We start from the raw sequence: 22,324 nt of genomic DNA on the forward strand, positions 1-22,324 counted from the left end.
GATAAAGTTATTTAGGATTTCTTTTCATATGGTCAGACAGGAGAACTTTCTTTTTCCTTTTGTAAAAGACTGAGCAGTGAATTAGTGTGTGTGGGGAGTTGAGAAGGGGTCGTTTTCACACAGAGTTTGGAAGGGTACTTCAGGATGGTGTGCTGAGGTGGTTTCGCTACTCACTCTGTTTGGGGGTGGCTTGGGACTTAGGGAGACACAAACAATTCAAAGCAAGCTTCCCCTTCAGGATCTCAGGTGATGGGCAGTGTCCCTCAGGTCAGTGTCCTTGTCCTTTGTGCAGGAAACTGTTCTCATACTGCCCTCTTCTGTCACCATGTGTTGCTAGTGCCAGTGACTTCCCAGGTCTGGCTTGGTGGAAATTTCAGTTTGAAGAAGTAGTCGTTAGAGGCAGATAGGAACAAACACATGTTCAACACGATGCACATTTTATTTCTTTAGCTTCTCCCTACATATGACTAGACCATTAAATCTTATAGTGAGGTATTAGTTCAATTGCATTCTAACTTAAGATTGTACACATGGTAACAGATGACATTAGGGTCAAAGCAGGGCTAATTACAGATATGTATTTGTGTTCAGTAGGGGCTTCTCGATTTCTTCTCATTTCCTGAGCTTTGCGGTCTCTTGCCTTAGATATCAGAAGACAGACACTGCGTGCTGCCCTGTGGCTCTTTCATTGGTGACAGATTTTTTTGGTTCTAAGAGCAGCATGAAAGCATGAATCCTGGCCCCTCATCTATCAAAGGCAGCACCACTCCTGTGACTATCCCCAAACGTGAAAGCTTCCTCTCAGGACTTCTCTTTAGCTCTCTATCTCTTCTCCTTTGCTTGTGAACTTATTTAATATATCTCTGAAAGAAGTAAGGTCAGGTAGCAGAGGGCTTTGAACCTGTATTGAGGACTTTGGGCTATATTCTATAAGCAGTGGGAGCCAACTAAGGTATATGAGCAATTAATATATGCTAAGGTTCATCTTAAAGACATGAAGGTAACTGATGACATCATTATAAAGATAGCAGTGTCAGCTTGTGTTTAATGAACTGGGATGCTATAGTTTAGAAACTATATGTTTCCACATATGTTCCCACTGTGTTAGAGGGAACATCAGTGAACTCATACAGCACTATGGCTCCCTGTATCCCTCCAGTACACCTGAGATCCCAGCTAGCTTTCCTTCATGATTCACCTTCACCCTGCACTGAACTACTTCCGGTGCATCGCCGGATCCTTGCAGACTCATCTCCCTCATTTCCCTACAGCTAATGTTGCTATGCTGACAACCCACCACTACAGTTGGCCAAGCCATCTTTTGAAAAGCAAGTGAATACAAGACCTCTCTTGCATTTGACCTAATGAGATCTGTACTCCTAGCACATGGTAGATGAGACCCCATGGAGCTTGGCCCCTATCTTCTTCTTAGACCATCCCTCCCCCTTTCCTTTCTCTCTATGGCCAGTGATTCCCCAGCTGTCTCAGTTCCCTCAACAAACTCAGCCTAGACCCATCATTCCTTGTTTTGATCTCTGCCTACAACAGTTTCCAGAAAAGCAAATGGCTGTCTCCATGTCTCACAGAGTCCCAGCCTGAAGCATTTATCCACTTCCTGGCCACAGCCAACACATCAGTTCATCAACACTATTACTATGTAGCTCACAGACAATATAACTTGGGGGGATTATCTTGATTATGTTTGCTGACTTAATTAGTATCTATGTTTGCCGTCTATAATGGAAGTTTCATAAAGGCAAAGACCTGTCTATTTTATTCATCTCTGGATTCCAAGATTGAGCAGAGAATTTAGAGCTTGACTGGATCATAGTAAGTTATCAATAATTATTTGTTGAGCAAGAAAAAAACCACATTAAAATTTAAAAAAGCACAAGATAAATGGAAAAGAACAGATATCAACTATTCGTAGTGAGAATAAAGTGGCTTAACTTGATTACTGGGGACTGAGGACCAGTGGAAAGATGTGTTGCGTGGCACTCTAAAGGTCTATGTGTTAAGTGTTCTGCCAGTACTAGGAGTCAGTGATATTCTGAGAAGTGGAGTAATCTTCTTCCTGTCATTGTTTTCTGACTTAGAGTATAAGATGTTTTACTTTGAAATATACTCCTACAATTTTGTGCTGGTTTTCTTTCTTTCTTTCTTTCTTTCTTTCTTTCTTTCTTTCTTTCTTTCTTTCTTTCTTTCTTTCTTTCTTCTTTCTTCCTTCCTTCCTTCCTTTCTTTCTTTCTTTCTTTCTTTCTTTCTTTCTTTCTTTCTTTCTCTTTTACATAGGCAAAAATAACTTTAATGTAAGTTTTAATCCAACAGAAAATTTGATGTTTTTGTTTGTTTGTTTGTTTGTTTGTTGTTTTTCTGGATTTTTTCAAGACAGGGTTTCTCTGTATTAGCCTTGGCTGTCCTGGAACTCACTCTGTAGACCAGGCTGGCCTCGAACTCAGAAGTCCTCCTGCCTCTGCCTCCCAAGTGCTGGGATTAAAGGCGTGCGCCACCACTGCCTGGCAAAAAAAAAAAAAAAGAAAATTTGATGTAATTTGTTTCCTGAAATTCTCAGTAATATGCATCTTGTATTATAGGAAGGAAATAAAATAGAATAATAAATTTTGGTCATGACTTTATAAGCAAATAGTATTCATGAAACAGAACATATAGACAAATGAGCATTTTGGGCTGTCCTCTGGTCCACTGCATAATTGCTGGCTGGTATCGCTGCATTCTGCCTGTGTTTTCAAATCACTCTATTTTTGCTTAAATAAAAATCAGCTGTTGGAGATTTAAGAAATTGAAAGGTTATGTTCTTAATTTGTCTCAAACAGTATTTTATACAATGATATCCACTAAGTAAATAGTATTGGATTAAACTGTTTCTTTTAAAATTTATTTGAAATTGCCCAAAATGAAATTCAGATGTACAAGAGACATTAAATGTGAACTGTGATAAATAGGGAGTTGCTACTAACTAAATATAAAGTTTCAAATATAGAAAATGAAAAACTGGAAATCAACTGCCATTACTAATATAGCAGACATAAATATATTAGAGATGTCTCATGTTATTATTTTATACCATAATACAAATGATAAATTGTTTTATTCTTCTGCTGGTTTTCTATAGTCCCAAAGCAATGGGGGCCAATTGAACTATGGGGTAGACACCACAAAACTGTGAGCTAAAACAATCATTTGCTGTTTGGTTGGAACCCCTTCTCAATCCAGCACTAGCTGGGAAACCCCATCCCTCCTCCTTTCTCCAGCTCTACCTGCTCAAAAGCCTCCAAAGAAAAGGGGCCAAAAGCCCAGTTCCACCTTCCTTCCTGATGTTGCCAGCCACCCAAAAGCCTGCCTAAGTGCTCAGTTCTTGACAATACTTGGGTGTAAACCCAGCTCGTGGCTGGCATGTCATTGATCATCTTTCACTTACAATTTATAAAAGTTCCCTGCCCAAGTGCAGGTACAGGGTTTTCCTGGCCCCATTTCTTTGGGTTGGTGAACCCACCCAGGAGCAGTGCCTAATAAACCTGCACTTATCTGCTTTTAATCTGGTCTGATCTGGCCCATATTAGTACTGCCGAGAGATAAATAGTCTATTATTTACTATGTAGCTCAATTGTCTCAGGTATGCTGTTAAAACTGTAGAAAGTTGAATGGGAAAATCAGTAAATGAATGTTCATTTAGGCAGTGGAGAGAGGCCAGCGATGACATCAACAGAGTGAAGAACTTAGTGGGAAAGAATGGATGTAATGGTAAGGCGATTGACCTTTGGTTCTGTAGACCATGTGAAACTGGGAAAAGATTAAGGCTAATTATATAAGTTTTTGGAGTAATTTCCATAATGATGACAGTCCATTGATATTGAATTACATCAACAGATGTGAGCGCCTGACTCGCCAGCAAAGCAGACGCCACAACAGGATCCTTCTGCAACACATTTATTGGGAGAGCATTTACTGCCGAGCCCAGAACTGGTGCTACTTATATAGGCCTAGGAGAGGTGTGTCTCACACCCAGATTGGTTATGCATTCTACCTCATTTGCATGCTCCTCATCTGATTGGTTATTCTCTCTTAGTACCTCAATGAGCCTCATTATCATACCTCATTTGCATGTCTCTCATCTGATTGGTTATTCTCTCTCAGTACCTTACTGAGCCTCATTATCATTCCCGGGCCAGGCAGTGACTTGGTGAAAAATTTTACTGCATATGTACACATTGGTTGTTTACCCAGACTTATGAGTGGTGGCCAGCAGTAGCCAGCGCCACCTTGTAATGGCATATGTGGCTTCCCACAAACAGAGTAGAATATGATGTTAAAATTAGGTCAAAAGAGGGATGTATAAAAGGAAGAAAGAAGAAAGGAGTGTTAATTTCTTTTGTGTAAGGGTACCATAATGGGTTAAGTGACATCCAACATGGAAAGAGTCTGGAAAGTATTGAGACAAAGATTGTTAAGAATGACAATTTGGCAGATAGCAATTGATCCAGATGCAAATGGTTGTGGTTGTCCTCAAGATATCCTTTGATGTGCCCAAACATTGTTTTGGTCTGAGGCTGGGTACCTCCCAGGAGATTAGAGATTAATGAAACCTTGTTTCCTTCTCTCTGAATCTGTACAGAGTTCAGAGTAAGGTGTGACCAATATTACTGGATCAGCTGTACCTGTGTTTTCATAGAACCAACAATGTAAGTCAGGTTTTATGAGAAATGCACCAGCAAAAGACACTGTGTATGAGGTAACTAATGGAGACACCCACAGTTGCTGAGCTGGTTCTATGGACGAGATGGATGGTGAATGAATCATCAGTGTGTATTATCTTACTAGTTCTTACACCGCAGTAGAGGTAGAAACAGCTATTGCTGCACAGGTGGGAAACGTGTGGTAGATGATGGAGTTCACACTGTCTGATCTCAAAGCTCACTCCTTTAATCATGGTATCCCATTGCTTGGCTGTGTAGAAAGTAGTGATTTTTATGTGTCTGTTTTTATTTAATTAGTGTATTATACTAATTATGACATTACAAACATTTTTTTTAATTGTTGATTCTCCCTTCTCCTCTTCTGCTGGACTCTTTCCTGCCCTGCCCCTGCGTCTTTCCATCGACCCACCTACAAGCTCCTTTATGTGTTCTTGTCTGTATCACATATTATACTGCCTTACCCAGCTTCTCCAGCACCTCTTTTTGTCCTCTCCTGGCCTTTTAGTTTCATGGCTACACCCATCCACACTCTGTTTTTACACACATCTACAGACATTGTAAGCTAGGATTTGTATATGAGCAAGAACATGTGATATTTGTCTTTCTGAGTTCTAGTTACCTTAATGAATATACTACTTTCTATTCGTACCTGCTTCCCTAACATTTTCAGATTTTCATTTTTCTTTACACTGAATAAAATTCCATTGTGCATGTGTGCAACATTTTTATTTTCATTACCTATTCATCAGCTGATGAACATCTAGGCTTGTTCATTTCCTTCTTATTAGGAATAATGCAGCAGAAAGCATGGATGTATGTGATGGATAACCTTGCTTGTCAACTTGACTGCATTTGGAATAAACTAAAACCCAAGATGCTGGGCACTCCTGTAAGGGATTTTCTTAATCAGATTACTTGAAGCAGGAAAAGCCACCATGTATCTGGGCTACACCTCTTAGTGGCAGCCCACATAGAAGAACAGGGAAGAAGGAAACTTGTTTTTTTTTTTTTCCCTCTGTGCCTTCAGTCTTTCTAGCAAGTTCATTTATTCCATCACTGTGGCTGGTATTAAATCCTTCTTCAGCATTCCAGCATAGACTGAAGACCAGCAGCAGCTCTCCCCAAATCCTCTAGGACTCCAGCACTAACTTGGGACTGCTGAGACACCCAGATTTGTGAACTGAACAGCCACCATATTCTTGGCCTTTCTGCTGTGAGGAAGTCATTGTTGGACTATTAGACCACATCTTATAAGAAAGTCTAATCAATACCTTTCTCTGAGTTCTGTTCTGTTCCTTTCAGAGACTCCTGACAATACAAGGTATGCGTATTTCTGTGGTAGGATACTATTGTGTAGCAGTTTCCTCTGAGGTTAATACCCTATTACATCTTGGGGAAGGTTCACCAAGATTCATTATTAGAAAGGAGTTAAAAGCAACAGGATGTTAAGACAGAGGTGAAACACTCCATCCTGCTATGGAGCTCCTCAAGGAAGGAAACAACTCAGGCATGAGGAAGTTCCTGAATCGAATTAGATTCACCAGGTCTTCCCTCTCCTAGCATATATAACAAGGAGGACTGCCAGGAGATACTTTTAGATAAGCTGAACTGCCTGGAAGAGGCAGAAACCAGAAAAGCTACCTAGAAAAGGCTTTGGCCAATTAAATTGCCAGAGACACTCTAAAACCTGGTGGGTTGCCTGCAAGTGTCCAGTGAGATGTGGGTTTCCAAGAATCAATAAATGAAATTAGCCAAAGTGTGGTGGGACACACCTTTACTCCCAGCACTTGGAGCTCTGAGTTCCAGGCCAGCCAGGTCTACAGAGCAAGTTCCAGGACATCCAAGACTACACAGAAAATTCCTGTCTCAAACCCAAAACCAAACAAAAGAACCTACAAAACAAAACAACACAGAAATTACATGAAATTAATAATTTTTTGCAAAGGTAGTTCTCAGCAGAGTGAGCAGCCAGCCTACAGGTTGGGAGACACTTTGCTAACCATACCTCAGAGAGTAATTTTTCATGCTTACACTACTTCATTATGTATTGGCAGATTTATTTCCTAAACTCGACAATAAGTCAGCCATTTGCAACGGAAGTTGACCAAAACTCTGCTAAAGTTGTCTTGTGCTGGTTGAACTAATGCTTATTCTCTCATGAGATATTCTGTGTTACTCAACTACATTGAAGAACTACTAAGGCTTATTCAAAGTCAACTTCCTTAAATCATCAGGCTAGTCTTAATTATAGGATCTTCTGAGCTGCTGAAAGGGGAAGACTATTTGGGATTCTCTTACCTCCAAATCCCAGCCTACAAGCATTCTATTGCTAGGCTGCTCACATGTACCATATGGTGCTGTGAGTGTTTTACAGTTCCTTAGGGACATGGTATTATCAGTCTTTGGAAATTATCCTTCTTTCTCTGAAAGTATCCTGATGAAATATGCCATAGATTTCTTCTATTTATTTTTGTGATCTTTCCATGTGACAGGGAGCTTATGTTGCCCTACATGAGTCAAAGAGTTTCTCCCAGGTAATAATTATTTGCTGATCTGGATTTCTTAGACTGAACCCTGAGGGAAATTTGGAGATGTTGCAGTGAAGCCTGCTTGTTACTATCTAGCATCTCCTTGGCATTTTGTAAAATCACCAGCATTTTGGCTCACACACCTTTAGCCATCTTGAACCAGAGTCTCCTGGCACCCAGAAATAACAAGAAGGGGGACCTGGTGGATATGTAGACAGAGTAAGAGGGGAAACTTCAATGGATTTTAGCCTGCAATGGCTGGAAACCAATTAGGCATGCTATATTAATGGACTAACATTTATATATACATATAAAATATTCCTGAGGTCCTTAGTCCCATAGGAAATCAAACCAGCTTGGAGTGGTTCTAAATAAATTCAAGATGAGTGCTCTTCTGACTTCAAATCCAGGAAATGTATAGGGGAGCAAGATGTCACTTTCTTCAGTTCATCAATATCTGTTAATGGACACTTGAAGCTAAGCAAGATGCTCTTTATATTTTTTGATAACATTGTCTTTAGTTAGCTTTCTGTTTTCCGTAGAATTTCTGCTTCTTTGTACATAAGATGTTCTTTTATTTCCATGAATCAGACATTTCCCAAGTGATTTCCTGTATTAGTACCTTCTGTGTGACCAAAAGCAACTTGGGAAGGAAACGGTTTGTTTTGCTTACAGTTCATTATAAAAATCAGTGAGGGCAGGTTCTCATGTAGGGCAGGAACCTGGAGGCAAAAGCTGATGTAGAGGCCATGAAGGGGTGCTGCTTACTGGCTTGCCCGACTTGCTTTCTTATAAAACCCAGGGCCATCCACTTAGGGATGGCACCAAGCACAATGGGCTGCCTCCACCAAAGATCAATAATTAAGAAAATGTCTTGGGATTGTAGAGATGGCTCAGAGGTTGAGAGCGCTGACTGCTCTTCCAAAGGTCCCGAGTTCAAATACCAGCAAACGCATGGTGGCTCACAACTGTCTACAATGAAATCTGGTGCCCTCTTCTGACATGCAGGCAGAACACTATGTATAAAATAAATAAATATTTTAAAAAAAAAAAAGAAAGAAAGAAAATGTCTTACAGCCAGATAATATGAAGGCATTTTCTCAGTTGAGGCAACGTCTTCTCTGATGACTTCAGCTTGTGTCAAGTTGACATTAAATTGGCCAGTACACTCCCCTTCCCTTATTAAAATGTTTCAATTATGAGAAACAGTTGTTTGGCAGCCAGACACCTATATTTTCTTTTTCTCAGTATCCAATTCATTTGAAACAAACAGTTGAGCTGGGCATGCCTGTAATCTCAATCACTCACTGACTTAAGCAAGAGAATTCCAGGTTCAAAGTCAGGGCTGCAGAATGAGATCCCACAGAAAGAAAAAAATCAGGAAAGGAAAGATTGGGAGCTGGAGTTCGCTCAGTGGCAGAGTGCTTGCCTAGCACGTGTAGGTCTCATATTTCATCCTCAGCATGGTGGAGGATGCAGAGGAGGAGAAGGTGAGGACGACAAAGAGCTACTGGAAGTTGGATTTCTTCAACTTCATTATCAGCATGTACAGTCCTAACTTTCATCATTTGTTTCAGAAAAGCTGCTTTATTTTGAACAGAAACTTAAAATATGAGTCCCTGAATGTGGGTGCCCTAGCATTTGGGGCATAGATGTTAATGATACAGCTGACAGACCATATGAAGATCAAGAAGAAGGAAAACCAAAGTGTGGATGCTTCAGTCCCACTTAAAAGGGGGAAAAATAATCATGGGACGTAGAGGGTGAGAGGGACTTGGGAGGAAGAGAGGAAAAAAGGGTGGGCAGGATCAAGTGTGAGAGGAGACAGGGGAGATGTACAGAGAGTCAGGAAATTGAACAGAGGTGTATAGCAATGGGGGATGGGGAACTGGGGGTAGCCAACAGAAAGTCCCAGATGCCAGGAAAGCAAGAGCCTCCCAGGATCCAACTGGGAGGACACTAGCTGAAATATCCAACAAAGGGGAGAGAGAACCTGTAGAGACCATAACCCAATGTTTGGCTCAGCTCCCACTTGAGAGATGAGGCCACCCACTCATCTCAAAATTTTAACCCAGAATTGCTCCTGTTTAAAGGAAATACAGGGACAAAGAGTGGAGCAGAGACTGAAGCAAAGACCATCCAGAGACTGCCCCACCTGGAGATCATCCCATATGCAGCTACCAAACCAGTCACTATTGCTGATGCCAAGAAGTGCTTGCTGGCAGGAGCCGGGTATGGCTATCTCCTGAGAGGCTCTGCCAGAGCTTTACCAATACAGATTCGGATACTTGCACCCAAATATTGAACCGAGCATGGAGACCCCAATGGTGGAGTTAGGGGAGGGACTGTGGGAGCTGGAGGGGTTTGCAGCCCCATAGGAAGAACAACAATATCAACCAACCAGGACCCCCCCCCCCCCCCAGAGCTCCCATGGACTAAACTACCAACCAAAGAATACACATGGAGGGACTCATGGCTCCAGCTGCATATGTAGCAGAGGATGGCCTTATCTGGCATCCATGGGAGGCAAGGCCCTTGGTCCTTTGAAGGCTTGATGCCCCAGTATAGGGGAATGCTAGGTCAGTGAGGTGGGAGTGGGTGGGTAGATGGAGGCACACCCTCATAGAAGCAGGGGGAGGGGGTGGGATAGGGGGGTTTTGGAGGGGAAACCAGGAAGGGGGATAACATTTGAAATGAAAATAAACAAAACACCCATGGAAAGAGTTACAGAGATAAAGTTTGGAGCTGTGACGAAAGGATGGACCATCTAAAGACTGCCATATCCAGGGATCCATCCCATAATCAGCTTCCAAACGCTGACATCATTGCATACACTAGCAAGATTTTGCTGAAAGGACCCAGATATAGCTGTCTCTTGTGAGACAATGCCGGGGCCTAGCAAACACAGAAGTGGATGCTCACAGTCAGCTATTGGATGGATCACAGGGCCCCCAATGGAGGAGCTAGAGAAAGTACCCAAGGAGCTAAAGGGATCTGCAACCCTATAGGTGGAACAACATTATGAACTAACCAGTACCCCAGAGCTCTTGACTCTAGCTGCATATGTATCAAAAGATGGCCTAGTCGGCCATCACTGCAAAGAGAGGCCCATTGGACTTGCAAACTTTATATGCCCCAGTACAGGGGAACTCCAGGGCCAAAAAGTGGGAGTGGGTGGGTAGGGGAGTGGGGGTGTATTGGGGACTTTTTGGATAGCATTGGAAATGTAAATGAGGAAAATACCTAATAAAAAATTAATTCTAAAAAATAAATAACCAATAAAAATTTTAAAAAACCCAATGACTTCATGAAAAAAAATTTTGAGTCCATCTTCTGTTACAGAAATGTGTCTTTCCCTATGAACGCTTACCCAGCAAAACAAACTAACAAACAAAACCTTCAGTTTTGACTACAGTGGGCAAATGGCCTTGCTACCTTAACCACAGTGTTTTATTTACAAGAGTGAATGACTCGAAAGAGCTTTCTTCTGGTCAGTTCTAGTCCAAAGCACGATGGGACACAAACTTTGATATTTGTGTTTGTATTCTGAGAGTAGTCTTCAAGGATGTTTTCCAGAAGAACTGCCTCATAAGCTCTTACTGTTATTTCAGATTGTTAGCTGGATCTGAGACTGGAGTGGGTGACGTCAGAGGTCTACCCCTCCAAGCTGACTGTTCAAGGCTCATCTAAACTCTTTAGTGTGAGACTTTATACTGACAGTAAGTACCACTGTTTGTTATGCTTTGCTTCTGAAGTAGTGAATCAACTTGGTGGGTTGCATTTTAAGGCTTGGCAGCTATGTTTTAGTCTCACTTTCCCATCAGTTATCAGCTTCCTTTGTGTGTGTGTGTGTGTGTGTGTGTGTGTGTGTGTGATGGTGGCAAAGGAGGTAGAGGTCATCCAAGGTCAAACTCTCCCCCTCCATCTTACATGAACGGTATAGAACCAAAGACTACATATAGCATTGGGCATGTTCAAAGAAACAAGAGACAGACCTCAGGACTCTAAGACACCTAATCATTTTTCTCCTGGCACAACTTTTTTTGGCCTTGCGAGATTCTGTCACATTCAGCTTTGTGTTTCAATGACTGGATGCTGTACTGCATGCAATGTTGACACTCAAGAGGGACATGTGGAATGTGACCTGTCCTGGTGGACGTTAGTGCTGGTTTTCATGCGAGCCACTGGGATACGGATTATTTTTAGTTCCCTATTCTGTTTCTCGGTCTGTCTCACAGGTCTGTCTCACAAAAACCTAAACTTTCCCATAAACTGAAAAACTGCTCAAATGAACATTAGTCATTACCTGGCACTTCATGCTAGCAAGAGCAAAGATTTTGAAAACAGAATTGCATTTCAGTCTTGAGTCACTTTTATAATTTCTTTCAGCCTCTACTGGAGGCTGACAATGAACTCAGCTGAATGAATACTGATGGCGATTATTAAGCATTCACTGAGAGCTGCAGAACGTGCCCAAGGATCCTCTGTGCATTGTGATATTTAATCTTCACAACACACCAAACGAAGCAGGCCTTCTTATGGCCATTTTACTCTGCCTGGGAGGCCAAGTCCCCGCTGTAAGTCATGATTCCAGTTGGGCAGGACATAAGGGGGACTAATGATCATGGAGATGCTTCCATAAACAGCAGCCATTATAGTGATGCTGATAGTGGCAGATGCTGATAGTGATGCTGATAGTGATGCTGATAGTGATGCTGATATAGTGGCTTTGGGTGCTTAGTATCACAAGTACCCAGCACCTTAGCAGGAGTGGGCTCGGAGGTCAATATTCTTCCTGAGAGCAAAGACAGCATAAAAGCTCTCTCTGCTGGACAGGAGAGCAAACTTAATGTGTGGGAAGTGATTACATTGTCCCCACATTACAACTATCCCATTTTGAATACACCTTCAACGGTTCCGCTATAGGAGGGTACAGAAATATAGGGAACAGGATACAGACCAAGACAACATTTTTTAAAAAAATATTTTATCTAATGAGTGTTTTGCTGTGCTACATGCTTGGATCTCACCAAGAGCAAAACAGTCTGCCCTGCTCTTCTTCTAAAAGAAATCTGTTGCTATCTGTTGTCTGGCCTTTGGGCTGCACGTCCTATCCCACAATGTTTCAGTGGAGAGCTGTCAGAGGGAATCATATCACCAGCAGCTTGATCTGCTGACATGAAGGACAGGAAAACACTTGCAGCCTAGACTTGGCTTCTTGCCTTCTGTTGGGGCACCAGACAGCCGCCTTACTGACAGCAGATACTCGCTTACTTTAGCACTACTTAAGTCTCTCCGTGTTCCATGCTTCCTTCAAGCCGTTTATCTCTTACATCTCACCTCTCTTTGCTGGTGTCCCCAAGACAGAGGGAATAAGGCCTATCAAACATGGCGGATTAGCTTTAGGTCTACCATCCCCATGTGAACAGGCTTCAGGCCAGGCTCAAATGGAACCCCTGGCCACTCCTGAGGCAACAGAGGCCCTGATTTCTTGAGGTTCAAGGTAGATCAGCATATAGATTTTAGCAATCGAGCTAACAAGGTAGCTGGCAATTATGAGCCGTTTACTATAGGAAGGGAATTCACTCAGCATAGAACTCTAATACAGAATGTTGCTGTGTTAACAACCGACACCGTGTTTCCTGTGGTATAGACAAATCACAGGTCGAAAGGTCAGCTGTACTGGTGAGTGTTTGGTCTTTCAGTTCTCAGAACATGTTTCTGAGGGCTGGAAGTAGAATTTCATTTGACAATGCACTGTAGCAATAAAAACTGTGGGGTGTTGGGACATGTGAAACCCTGCCTCTTGTTTCTCATCTCCCCCAGTCCTTCCTGAGAGGTTCTGTCCAGAGGTCAAAAGCAATTTTTCACATTGTGTTAATTTGCTAGGTGTTACCAGTCCACTCTCCAACATCAGTTAGGAACTCCTTGTTCCTGCTTAGAGGATGAGAGGATGTTTCTGCTAGCCGTGTAGCTGGCAGATGACTCACCTGAAGAGTATCTAAAGAACTCAAAGCCCCGAACAACAAAAGAACAAGCAATCCAATCAACAAATGAGCAAATTGTCTGAACAGACACTTCTCAAGAGAAAAGCATACTTGGCCAGCAAATGACCAAAACCAGATGACCCTGATAGTCCTTCTCATGCCAGTCAGATGGTTATGACTGACAGGCAAAAAAATACATGTCAGCCAGGATGTAGAGAAAAAGGAACAGTTATGTAGTGCTGGCGGGATTGGGAATCAATTTAGTCATTACAGAAAACATAGATGTTTCCTATGAAATATAGAACTGCAAAAAAAATATAAATGCAGTTTGATATAGCTATACCACTCCTGGGTATATCCCAGATGGAATCTAATCCACACTCAATGAGACACCAACAGGTCCATTTGCTTTGTCCTGCTATTCATAGCAGCTAGGTTATGGAATCAGCCTAGCTGTCTATCAACAAATGAATGGGTATAAAAGCTCAACACACACACACACACACACACACACACACACACACACACACACACACACACACACACAGGGCCCTACTGGAGTTTTACATAGCCAAAGATGAATAATGTGTTATTTGCTAGAAAAATGTATGGAACTAGAGGTCACCATGTTAAGCGAAATATGCTGGACTTAGAAAGAAATGTATCATGTTTTCTGTTATATGTGGAACCTCAAATAAAAAAGTAAACATCATTTTTAAAAGATGACCTGAAAGTAGAACTATTATTAGGAAGCACATTACTATTGTAAAACACAAATATTATAAGGAGACTCAGGAAAGGGGAGGAAGAGAAAGGGTTAAGAAGATGATTGGGAACATAGAAGCAAGCTAAGTATAATGTGCACAAATAGAAGCATCCCTAAAACCATCAATATGTATAATTAATAATACTTACCATTTTCAAATGAATGATTGGCCTGAAAATATCATAACCTATGAAACAAAGATGAATGAGCAGATCTCTTTCCTCTCTCTCCCTCTTCCTCTCCCTGTCTGTCCCCTCCCCTCCCCCTCCTTCTCCCTCTTCCTCTTCCTGCCTCTCTCCCCTCTCCTCTCTCTCTCTCTCCCTCTGTTCTCTTCGGCTTTCTGAGACAATGTCTCACTATGGGTATCCTGGAACTCAATGTTTAGATCCGTCTGGCCTTGAACTCACAGAGATCCACCTGATTATGCCTCCCAAGTGCTGGGGTTAAAGGTATACACCACCATACCAGGACAGAACTCTCATTTTTAAGTTTAGAACATTTTCCTTTGAAATTGTAGACTCTTTAGCTTTGTAATTTAAGTTAATATTAGAAACCCTGTAAAATGACTTGGTCATTAAATTGTATAATAACCTTGAAATTCTTATTTTCTTATCAGCTATCCTCTCTACCCCTAGTCTAGAATACATAATGAACGGAATAGTTTAACAACTGCAGCAATGGTCATAATGTACTGATCACTTTTTAAAAATTAGAGGCTCAGAAGGAGGATGTATATCAGAGGTGGAATTTTTGCTGTCCACCTGTGAAGGTCCATCCACACTACCATGTGCACACATGTTTTCTCTCTCTCTCTCTCTCTCTCTCTCTCTCTCTCAACACACACACACACACACACACACACACACACACACACACACACACTCAGGTTAGGTGTGGTGGCTGCCGTAATCTCAGTTTCCGGAAGAATCAGGAAGTCAAAGTTAACCTTGGATACTTAATAAGTTTGAGGTCAGCCTGTCTCAACATGAACGGTAGAAACAAAAGCCCAAGCATACACTTACTTTCTTATTCACCCCAACCAGTATTGAAGTCTGCATAGACTCAGACCTACTCTTATCTCTAACATGGTGAAAATGAAATGTTTACTTTGTTGTCATGGTGAATAATGAATACAAAGTAAATTCAGTTCACTATAAAAACTTAAAAATAGGTAACATTTTTAAACTTAGCTAAATTTCCAGATAACAAACTGTCCTGATAGTTTTGGACACTAGATGGCGATATAAGCGCATCACATAAACATTTCCTTAATTGGTCCAGCTTTAAAATCAAGGCGTTGGAGGCCAGAGAGCAGGTTAATGCATTAGTTTAAGCAGCAAAGTCAAATATAATCAGGTGTTCGAGAGTGAGCTAATATTCCAAATGTGTTCAGTAACCCAATGATTATTGAAAGAAAAGATTGTTACACACACACACACACACACACACACACACATTTCAGTCTGCTGTTGAAAGATCTTCAAGCTAATTCATGGGGCAAAAGTTGGCACTGAACACAGGAATCTCCTCCATTTCCCTCCATTTTTGATTTTAACCTTTTAAATTATCAGTTGTTTGGGATGGTGTGTGCTTCACCTTATTGACGAATAAGTGTGTTCTTATCAGAGATGTGAGCCCAGGACATTGCATATTTTTAGGGGAAATGGCGGAGTTACTGTAAGCTGTTGGCTGGGCCATTATTGACTGGCAGGCTCAACTGGAAGCACTTCGTTAGTGTATTAGGTTGCCCTGGAAATGCCTTCTTGAAACTCTAATGATGCACTTAAGGGAGCCCGCTGGGACAGGAGTAAAATCTCTCTTAGCAGGCAGGCGTGTCTTCCACGGGAGTACTCTTGGGATGGGTTGGGATGGGCAGGCACATTCAAGAGTCTCAGTAAGGAGGCAGCCTCAGAACAGGTTGCAGGAGGCAGTTTCTTTCAGGTGAGTCAAGATAATGACTTACTGCTAAAACTCCTAGTTTTTTATGGATAGTTGAATTTTGAAAGAGCATCCTTAATCCTGTTCTCGTGTGTGTGTGTGTGTGTGTGTGTGTGTGTGTGTGTGTATTGGTGGATGGAATGAAGGGGAAAAGGTATTTGACTGAGTATGACTGTAATCCAAGGATGTTTTTAAAAATTACAAACACTTGTAACTTGAACATTCCATAGGATTAAAGGGAAAATGGCTTAAAAGGAGAAGTGCGCCCGCCCGTTTGTTTGCAGAGTCACGCGTTTGAAGAGTTCCTCCGAAGGTTTTTTTTTTTTTTTTTTCAAAAGAAAATCACAGCCAGGATGGAGGGTAATTGATAGGGGGAGGGGGCTGCGGTGGAGGGACAACCAAGGAAGAAGCTGCTTGTGCAAACTCCAGACCACAGGCTGGGGGCCCCTGTACCGTGCAACGTCCCCGCCCTGTGTCAGCAGCCAGCGCCTCTGGTCCCGTGCCCACCGCGAGCGCACGTCCCCGTCAGTGCTGGCAACCTGTCACCGCCGAGGACGTGACTCCGAGCTGCCTCCGCTCTCTCCAAGCCCTATTCCTTTAAGATGATGTAATAGTCATTTCCCTGGATGGTTTCTTGCCTGCACTGCTCACACAACAGCATCCGAACTGCTCCTGGCACCGTGGGACCTCTCAGCTTCGGAGCCCAAGCCCCGCAGGCATCTCTCGCCTTCCCGGCTGCTTTTCCTTCCCACCTGGCGGGGACATGGGCGTCCCTTTGCCCTTGCCTGCAGGTGGGGTGGCTGCTGCAACCCTGGGGGGCGCATCTATCTGTCGCCCTGCCTCTGGGCTCTCTGAATGCCTCTAAGTCCAGGTACCTCTTGCAACTCTTCCAGGTGCAAAGGATTTATCTGTTCTATAAGGTTTGGATTTCGTTTTTTCTTTTTTTCCTACGGAAGCTTTGGTTGAATATATATATTTTTTTCCTCTGCTCCACTTCTTCGACTCAGCATCCTCTCGGTTCAACTTTTTTCCCCCCCGATTCGTTTTAGCTAGAGATTAGATGTGAATGCATACACCCATTCATACACACATAGAAACGTACACCTACTAGAGCTTAAGTGTGGAATCATTGTTTTCCGAGAGCACCAATCTCTTGACACTTTTCATCGATACCTCTGTCCTTTACCTGTTTGGGATTTGACAAGACGTCCAGGCTCAGTGTGTGGCTGTGGTTTCTGATTGCTCTGGAAAAGGTTATTTCTTCGCAAGAACTGAGTCTCCAGCACTCACTCGCTAAGGTAAGCGCAGAGACTCACTGCTTTCTCTGTCCTGCTGGAAAAAAAAAAAAAAAAAAAAAAAAAAAAAAAAAAAAACGGGTCTCTTTGGAAGTTGAAAACTGCATATGCCTTTCACATCAGATTTGCAAACAGGATCGATTTGAACAGCAGTTGCTGGAGACAGTGGCATGTGGATAAACTTAAAGACTCGATACACCCCTAGGGAAGAACTCACTCAGTTAAGGAGTGATTAAACTCCGTAGGTGCAGGCTGCTTATGTAAAAATAATATTCCCTCTTCCCTGTCATTTTGCCCCCCTCTCTCCCTCTCTACTCTCCCCAGAGGTCTCTCCTTTTCTGACTCATTCTGGGTCTGAGGAAATCGTTTTTCTCTTTTCTCTTAGACAGACCTCTGAGTAACTGGGCATTTGGCCTTCTTGCCTACAGAGCCTAATGGAAGATTGAATGTAGAGGAGCCGATTATTACATCCTGTGAAGTAAGAGCTCGCTATCAGCCAGCTTTTAACTTCTCCTCCAGCATTATTTCAACTGTGGACTCTCCTAAAATCTGCTTTGTTGGGAGAATAAAAACCAAAACAAAACCAGGGTAAGAAGGGGTGATTTAAAAAGAAAAGTTAGTATCTTTATCTTACCTCACTCGTGGATGCAAAGTCTAGGGCTGTAACTCAGTTGGATTGCACCTTTAATTCCAGGAGGCTGCAGAAGAAAGGGACAATGGCTCTAAGTGGGAACTGTAGCCGTTATTATCCTCGGGACCAGGGGGCTGCTGTTCCCAACTCCTTCCCTGAAGTCATAGAGCTGAATGTTGGCGGCCAGGTTTACTTCACTCGCCATTCCACATTAATAAGCATCCCCCATTCTCTCCTGTGGAAAATGTTCTCCCCAAAGAGAGACACTGCTAACGATCTAGCCAAGGACTCCAAGGGAAGGTTTTTCATTGACAGAGATGGCTTTCTGTTCCGTTATATTCTGGACTATCTCAGGGACAGGCAGGTGGTCCTGCCTGATCACTTTCCAGAAAGAGGAAGGCTGAAAAGAGAAGCTGAGTACTTCCAGCTCCCTGACCTCGTCAAACTCCTGGCCCCCGAGGATGTCAAGCAAAGCCCGGATGAGTTCTGCCACAGTGACTTCGAAGATGCCTCCCAAGGAAGCGACACGAGAATCTGCCCCCCCTCTTCGCTGCTTCCTCACGACCGCAAGTGGGGTTTTATTACTGTGGGTTACAGGGGATCCTGTACCTTGGGCAGAGAGGGGCAAGCAGATGCCAAGTTCCGGAGAGTCCCCCGGATTTTGGTTTGCGGAAGAATTTCCTTGGCAAAAGAAGTCTTTGGAGAAACTTTGAATGAAAGTAGAGACCCCGACCGAGCTCCAGAAAGATACACCTCCAGATTTTATCTCAAGTTTAAACATCTGGAAAGAGCTTTTGATATGTTGTCAGAGTGTGGATTCCACATGGTGGCCTGTAACTCCTCGGTTACAGCATCTTTTGTCAACCAGTATACAGAAGATAAGATCTGGTCGAGCTATACTGAGTACGTCTTCTATCGTAAGTAGCTTCTGTTTATTTTTGTGTGTATTAGTTCTCTTCACAAATACTGGTTTGGGATTACAGTTATGCTAAACTATAGGTAGAGTCCTAGATGCTACATACAGTTCAGTTCTTTCAGAGCCTTACTGGGAGATTCTTTTATCCCGGAGGAATCTGGTTCTTTTCCAATGAAGTTACAGGATAGTCAGAGATTTTAAAAGTCAGAAGGGACCAATGATGTTGGAATAGTTTCTAAGGAAGCATATGTGACTTTTTCCTGCATAGTGATTTGTGAAAGTGGGGTTGTTGTTGGTTCACAGGGTTTGGAGGTTTTGCAGAGTCAGAATGGATGAAGGACTCCTGCCAATCCTTTCAGCTAAACTCTTGGGGTCTGTTAAGCTGATTGCTGCAGGCTTGCTTTCATTAGTGGCTTTCTGAACACAAATGGACTTTGTACAGAGTGAGATGGTCTTGGCTAGATGGCAGTGCAGACTGCTGAAAAGCACCCCACTTCCCCCAGGTCTGATATTTACTTTTATGGGTCTTGCAAATCTGTTGTTTGGTTCTTTAACATTTTCTACTGAGATTGGAGTTTCATTGCAGGCTTAATTAAGCTGAACTTTGTTTAAGATGCATCTAAAAGGAACTAGATCCCTGAGGATTGCCAACAAGATGCAAATGCCTCAGATGCTAAGGTGATAAAATTTATATATATTCATTTAATATGTGTATGTGAAGAGTCCTTGAGTAGGTCTCTCTCTAAGACTGTAAGACTCTCTTTTGGCTTAAACAGAGAGTTCTGGTGTGGATAGCTTTGTTTTATGGAAGGGTATTCTAAAATCCAAGCCACTGCGCTTTGGAAGAAGAGTAAATTGGATTTGTGCCTTGGTATTGAGTTCATTTGACAAGGACTATGTTCTCAAGTTTAGCATTCCATTCTCTCCTGCTGGTTTTAAGGTAACTTTAGAACTCAGGATTACGATGTCTACATTTGTTTAAACATAAAGAGACAACTGAGTTTCTTGGACCAGGCTTTTGTCTATAGCTGTGTTTCTCCATTTGGAGTTGGTGCAGGTAGAGAAGCCAAAGGGAAGCAGAGTTTCTCCAAACTGGGTCATCATATATCTACTCAGAGGTGATGATATGTATGCATTTCATACACAAGATGGCCCTTGAAGAAAAAGTTAAATCTGCCCCAAGACCTTACTGATGGGTATGGAATAGCAAACATTATTTGGCCCTAATTGTGGTCATTGTAATTAATATCTTCCTTTAGGTGGGAGCTTACTCAACAAATACTGCTTTCTTCTGTTGGGCAAAGTTCCATGCATACAAAGAAAAGATTCTAGATTTTATATCCTCTGTGAAGGAACTGGTGATTTCTGTGATCTGGTAGAACACATACCTTCTTCAAAGATTTTGGGGAAATGTGCTTTAGTTCAACTGTATGTTTGCACACTTGACTTTTAATCAGTTACCCACCTAATTGATGCATTTAATGTCTAGGTCGATGGTGATTCTGGCTTCATCAAGGGCTTATCTGTCTGACACTATGCCCTCTTTAGAATGCTCTGGAAATGTCCCAATCATCTGGTCATATAATTGCTGCTTCTTTTGTTGGGCTGTTGAGAAGCAGTTTGCTCTTCATACCTCCATGGATAGGCTCCACAAAATGCACTGGAGCTTCATGCTAACTTTATACATTGCAAACCATAGACTTCCCTTTTGTACCCAACATCCAGAGCTACGTATTAACTCTTCCTCTGTCTCAGGACCAATAAAACTGACAGCTGGCTTTCTAGGGTGCATAACAGCTTCCGTGCAGCTGCTTAGCCATAATTATTTAATTAGAAGCTGCCAACTGTGCCTATATAAGCATTAATTCATCAAGCTGTTGTGCTCCGCTTAATGGGCCAAAACCATGGGAAGTGCTCTAGAGTAGGAAGTTGACTGCATGCAAAAATGCTATACTCAGAGGAACTCATTTTCTTTCTGAACTTAGTACTTAGTGGTGATAAGTTCACACACACACACACACACACACACACACACACACTCACACACACACACACACACACACACACACACACACACACTCACACACACACACACACACATACACACACACACACACAAACATCCCTTAGATGCAAAGAATTAACTCTTTGTAACCAAAATTTTAATATTTCAGGAATCATGCAAAATCACATTGTCTGGATCCACATCATATTAAAAGATGAACATAAAGAACCAATGCCTTGCTCTCGATGGGGAGTGAAGACTCCTCCCTGCCCATTTCCCTGTTTGCCTATTTTCACTTAAGTCTTGCAAGAGGAAAATTCTATCCATCAACAGATTAGATGAGTAACATTGTTGCCTCCTTTAACCTTTCATATGGGCCTAGAACTGATGGTTAGCATCAGTTAATCCTGATGTTTTATTGACATATAAAGTCACCTAGTATCTGCAAATGTTTAAGGAGGATAAAAGAAATGAAGGCTGTCTTGCTCAGTCACTAAAGCCTGAGTACGATTGGGACATAAAAAAGAAGGGACTGTCATAGAATCGACTCACAAAATATTTTAAACATGTTCTTTGCTTTATTGAAAATAATGGAAAGGTGTCTTTTCACTCATGACCCAAGTCCTACCTCTTTGTTCTTTCAAGCATCCCATGAAAGGCAGTACCATAAACAGCCGGCAGTGCTTCCTGGCTCACCTATAAATAAAGTGTCAATTAAGTAATTTGGAAACCAGAGGCCCTGATCTAATAAAATCACGTGTGTGCTGAAAGGAAGGAGCACTGCCTATCTAGGGATTTTTACAAGGGAGGACGGGAAGACATCACACATGTTTTCTAAGCCTCAAAGGTAACTTCAGGTGAATGCCTGAAAGCATGGTGGTTTTTGGAAGCACTTGCTTCTGGGGGTTATGAGAACATAAAACAGCATGCCCACAAGTACGGAGTTTAGTTCATGACATAGTGCTTTGAGGACGTATATATTTTGAGCTCTTTGAATTATACATATGGTTACCAATTCACCATCCTTTGCACAAATGACTGCACACAGGGGTGTGTTTTAACCTTTATTCTTTTCCCTTTATTTCCTTAAATTTAAAGGATTACATCCACAAGGGTCTCAAATTTCTTGACTACATACATACATACATACATACATACATACATTGTGCTTATTGCTTAAGAAATGGTCTTGTCCAAAAGTAGATCATACAACAATTTCACACTTAGAATTCGATTTGGACCATGTACTGAGAAGATGTGATTGTAGCTGCTGTGTATAATTTCTGCAATGTTGACTACAAACCTTCAAATAAAGGGTGTGATTGCACAGGCAAACAGGAGGAAGCCTATCTATCCCTAAATGATGGCCGCTCCTTTTATCTTGACTACCTAGCAGGTGCCAGTGATAACTTCTTTTTTTTACTCACGGGGAAATAGTGTTGGCACATTCAAATGAACCAGAGCAAAGGAGGCTTCCTCTCTATATCTCCTCTTTCTGTAACTTTTTCTTTTCTGCCCTTGCAACATAGGTGATTTTTGTCTT

The 22,324-nt window shown here is 42.1% G+C and overlaps 1 protein-coding gene and 1 long non-coding RNA gene across 5 annotated transcripts in view; one reads left to right on the top strand and one right to left on the bottom strand.

Moving 5' to 3' along the window:
• Positions 1–420: 420 nt before the first annotated feature.
• On the bottom strand, positions 421–18,351 carry Gm31087 (predicted gene, 31087). The gene is made up of 3 exons (NR_168033.1): positions 17,864–18,351; positions 17,121–17,266; positions 421–2,516 (listed from the first exon to the last, which is right to left on the bottom strand). It is a non-coding gene; the product is annotated as a predicted gene, 31087 (long non-coding RNA).
• The window catches only part of Kctd16 (potassium channel tetramerisation domain containing 16), a 290,954-nt gene continuing 284,519 nt past the window's right edge, over positions 15,890–22,324 (top strand). The window contains exons 1-2 of one of the 4 annotated variants that reach the window (NM_001371041.1): positions 15,890–15,937; positions 17,615–18,777. In NM_001371041.1, the coding sequence (NP_001357970.1) occupies positions 17,946–18,777 (832 nt within the window). In that variant the 5' untranslated portion in view covers positions 15,890–15,937; positions 17,615–17,945. Of the gene's footprint in view, positions 15,938–16,583; positions 17,233–17,614; positions 18,778–22,324 lie in introns of those variants that run through there. The other 3 variants (NM_001371039.1, NM_001371040.1, NM_026135.2) reach the window with 3 other exon arrangements.

Source organism: Mus musculus, chromosome 18, assembly GCF_000001635.26.
Source record: "Mus musculus strain C57BL/6J chromosome 18, GRCm38.p6 C57BL/6J".
NCBI classification, from domain to species: Eukaryota; Metazoa; Chordata; class Mammalia; order Rodentia; family Muridae; genus Mus; species Mus musculus.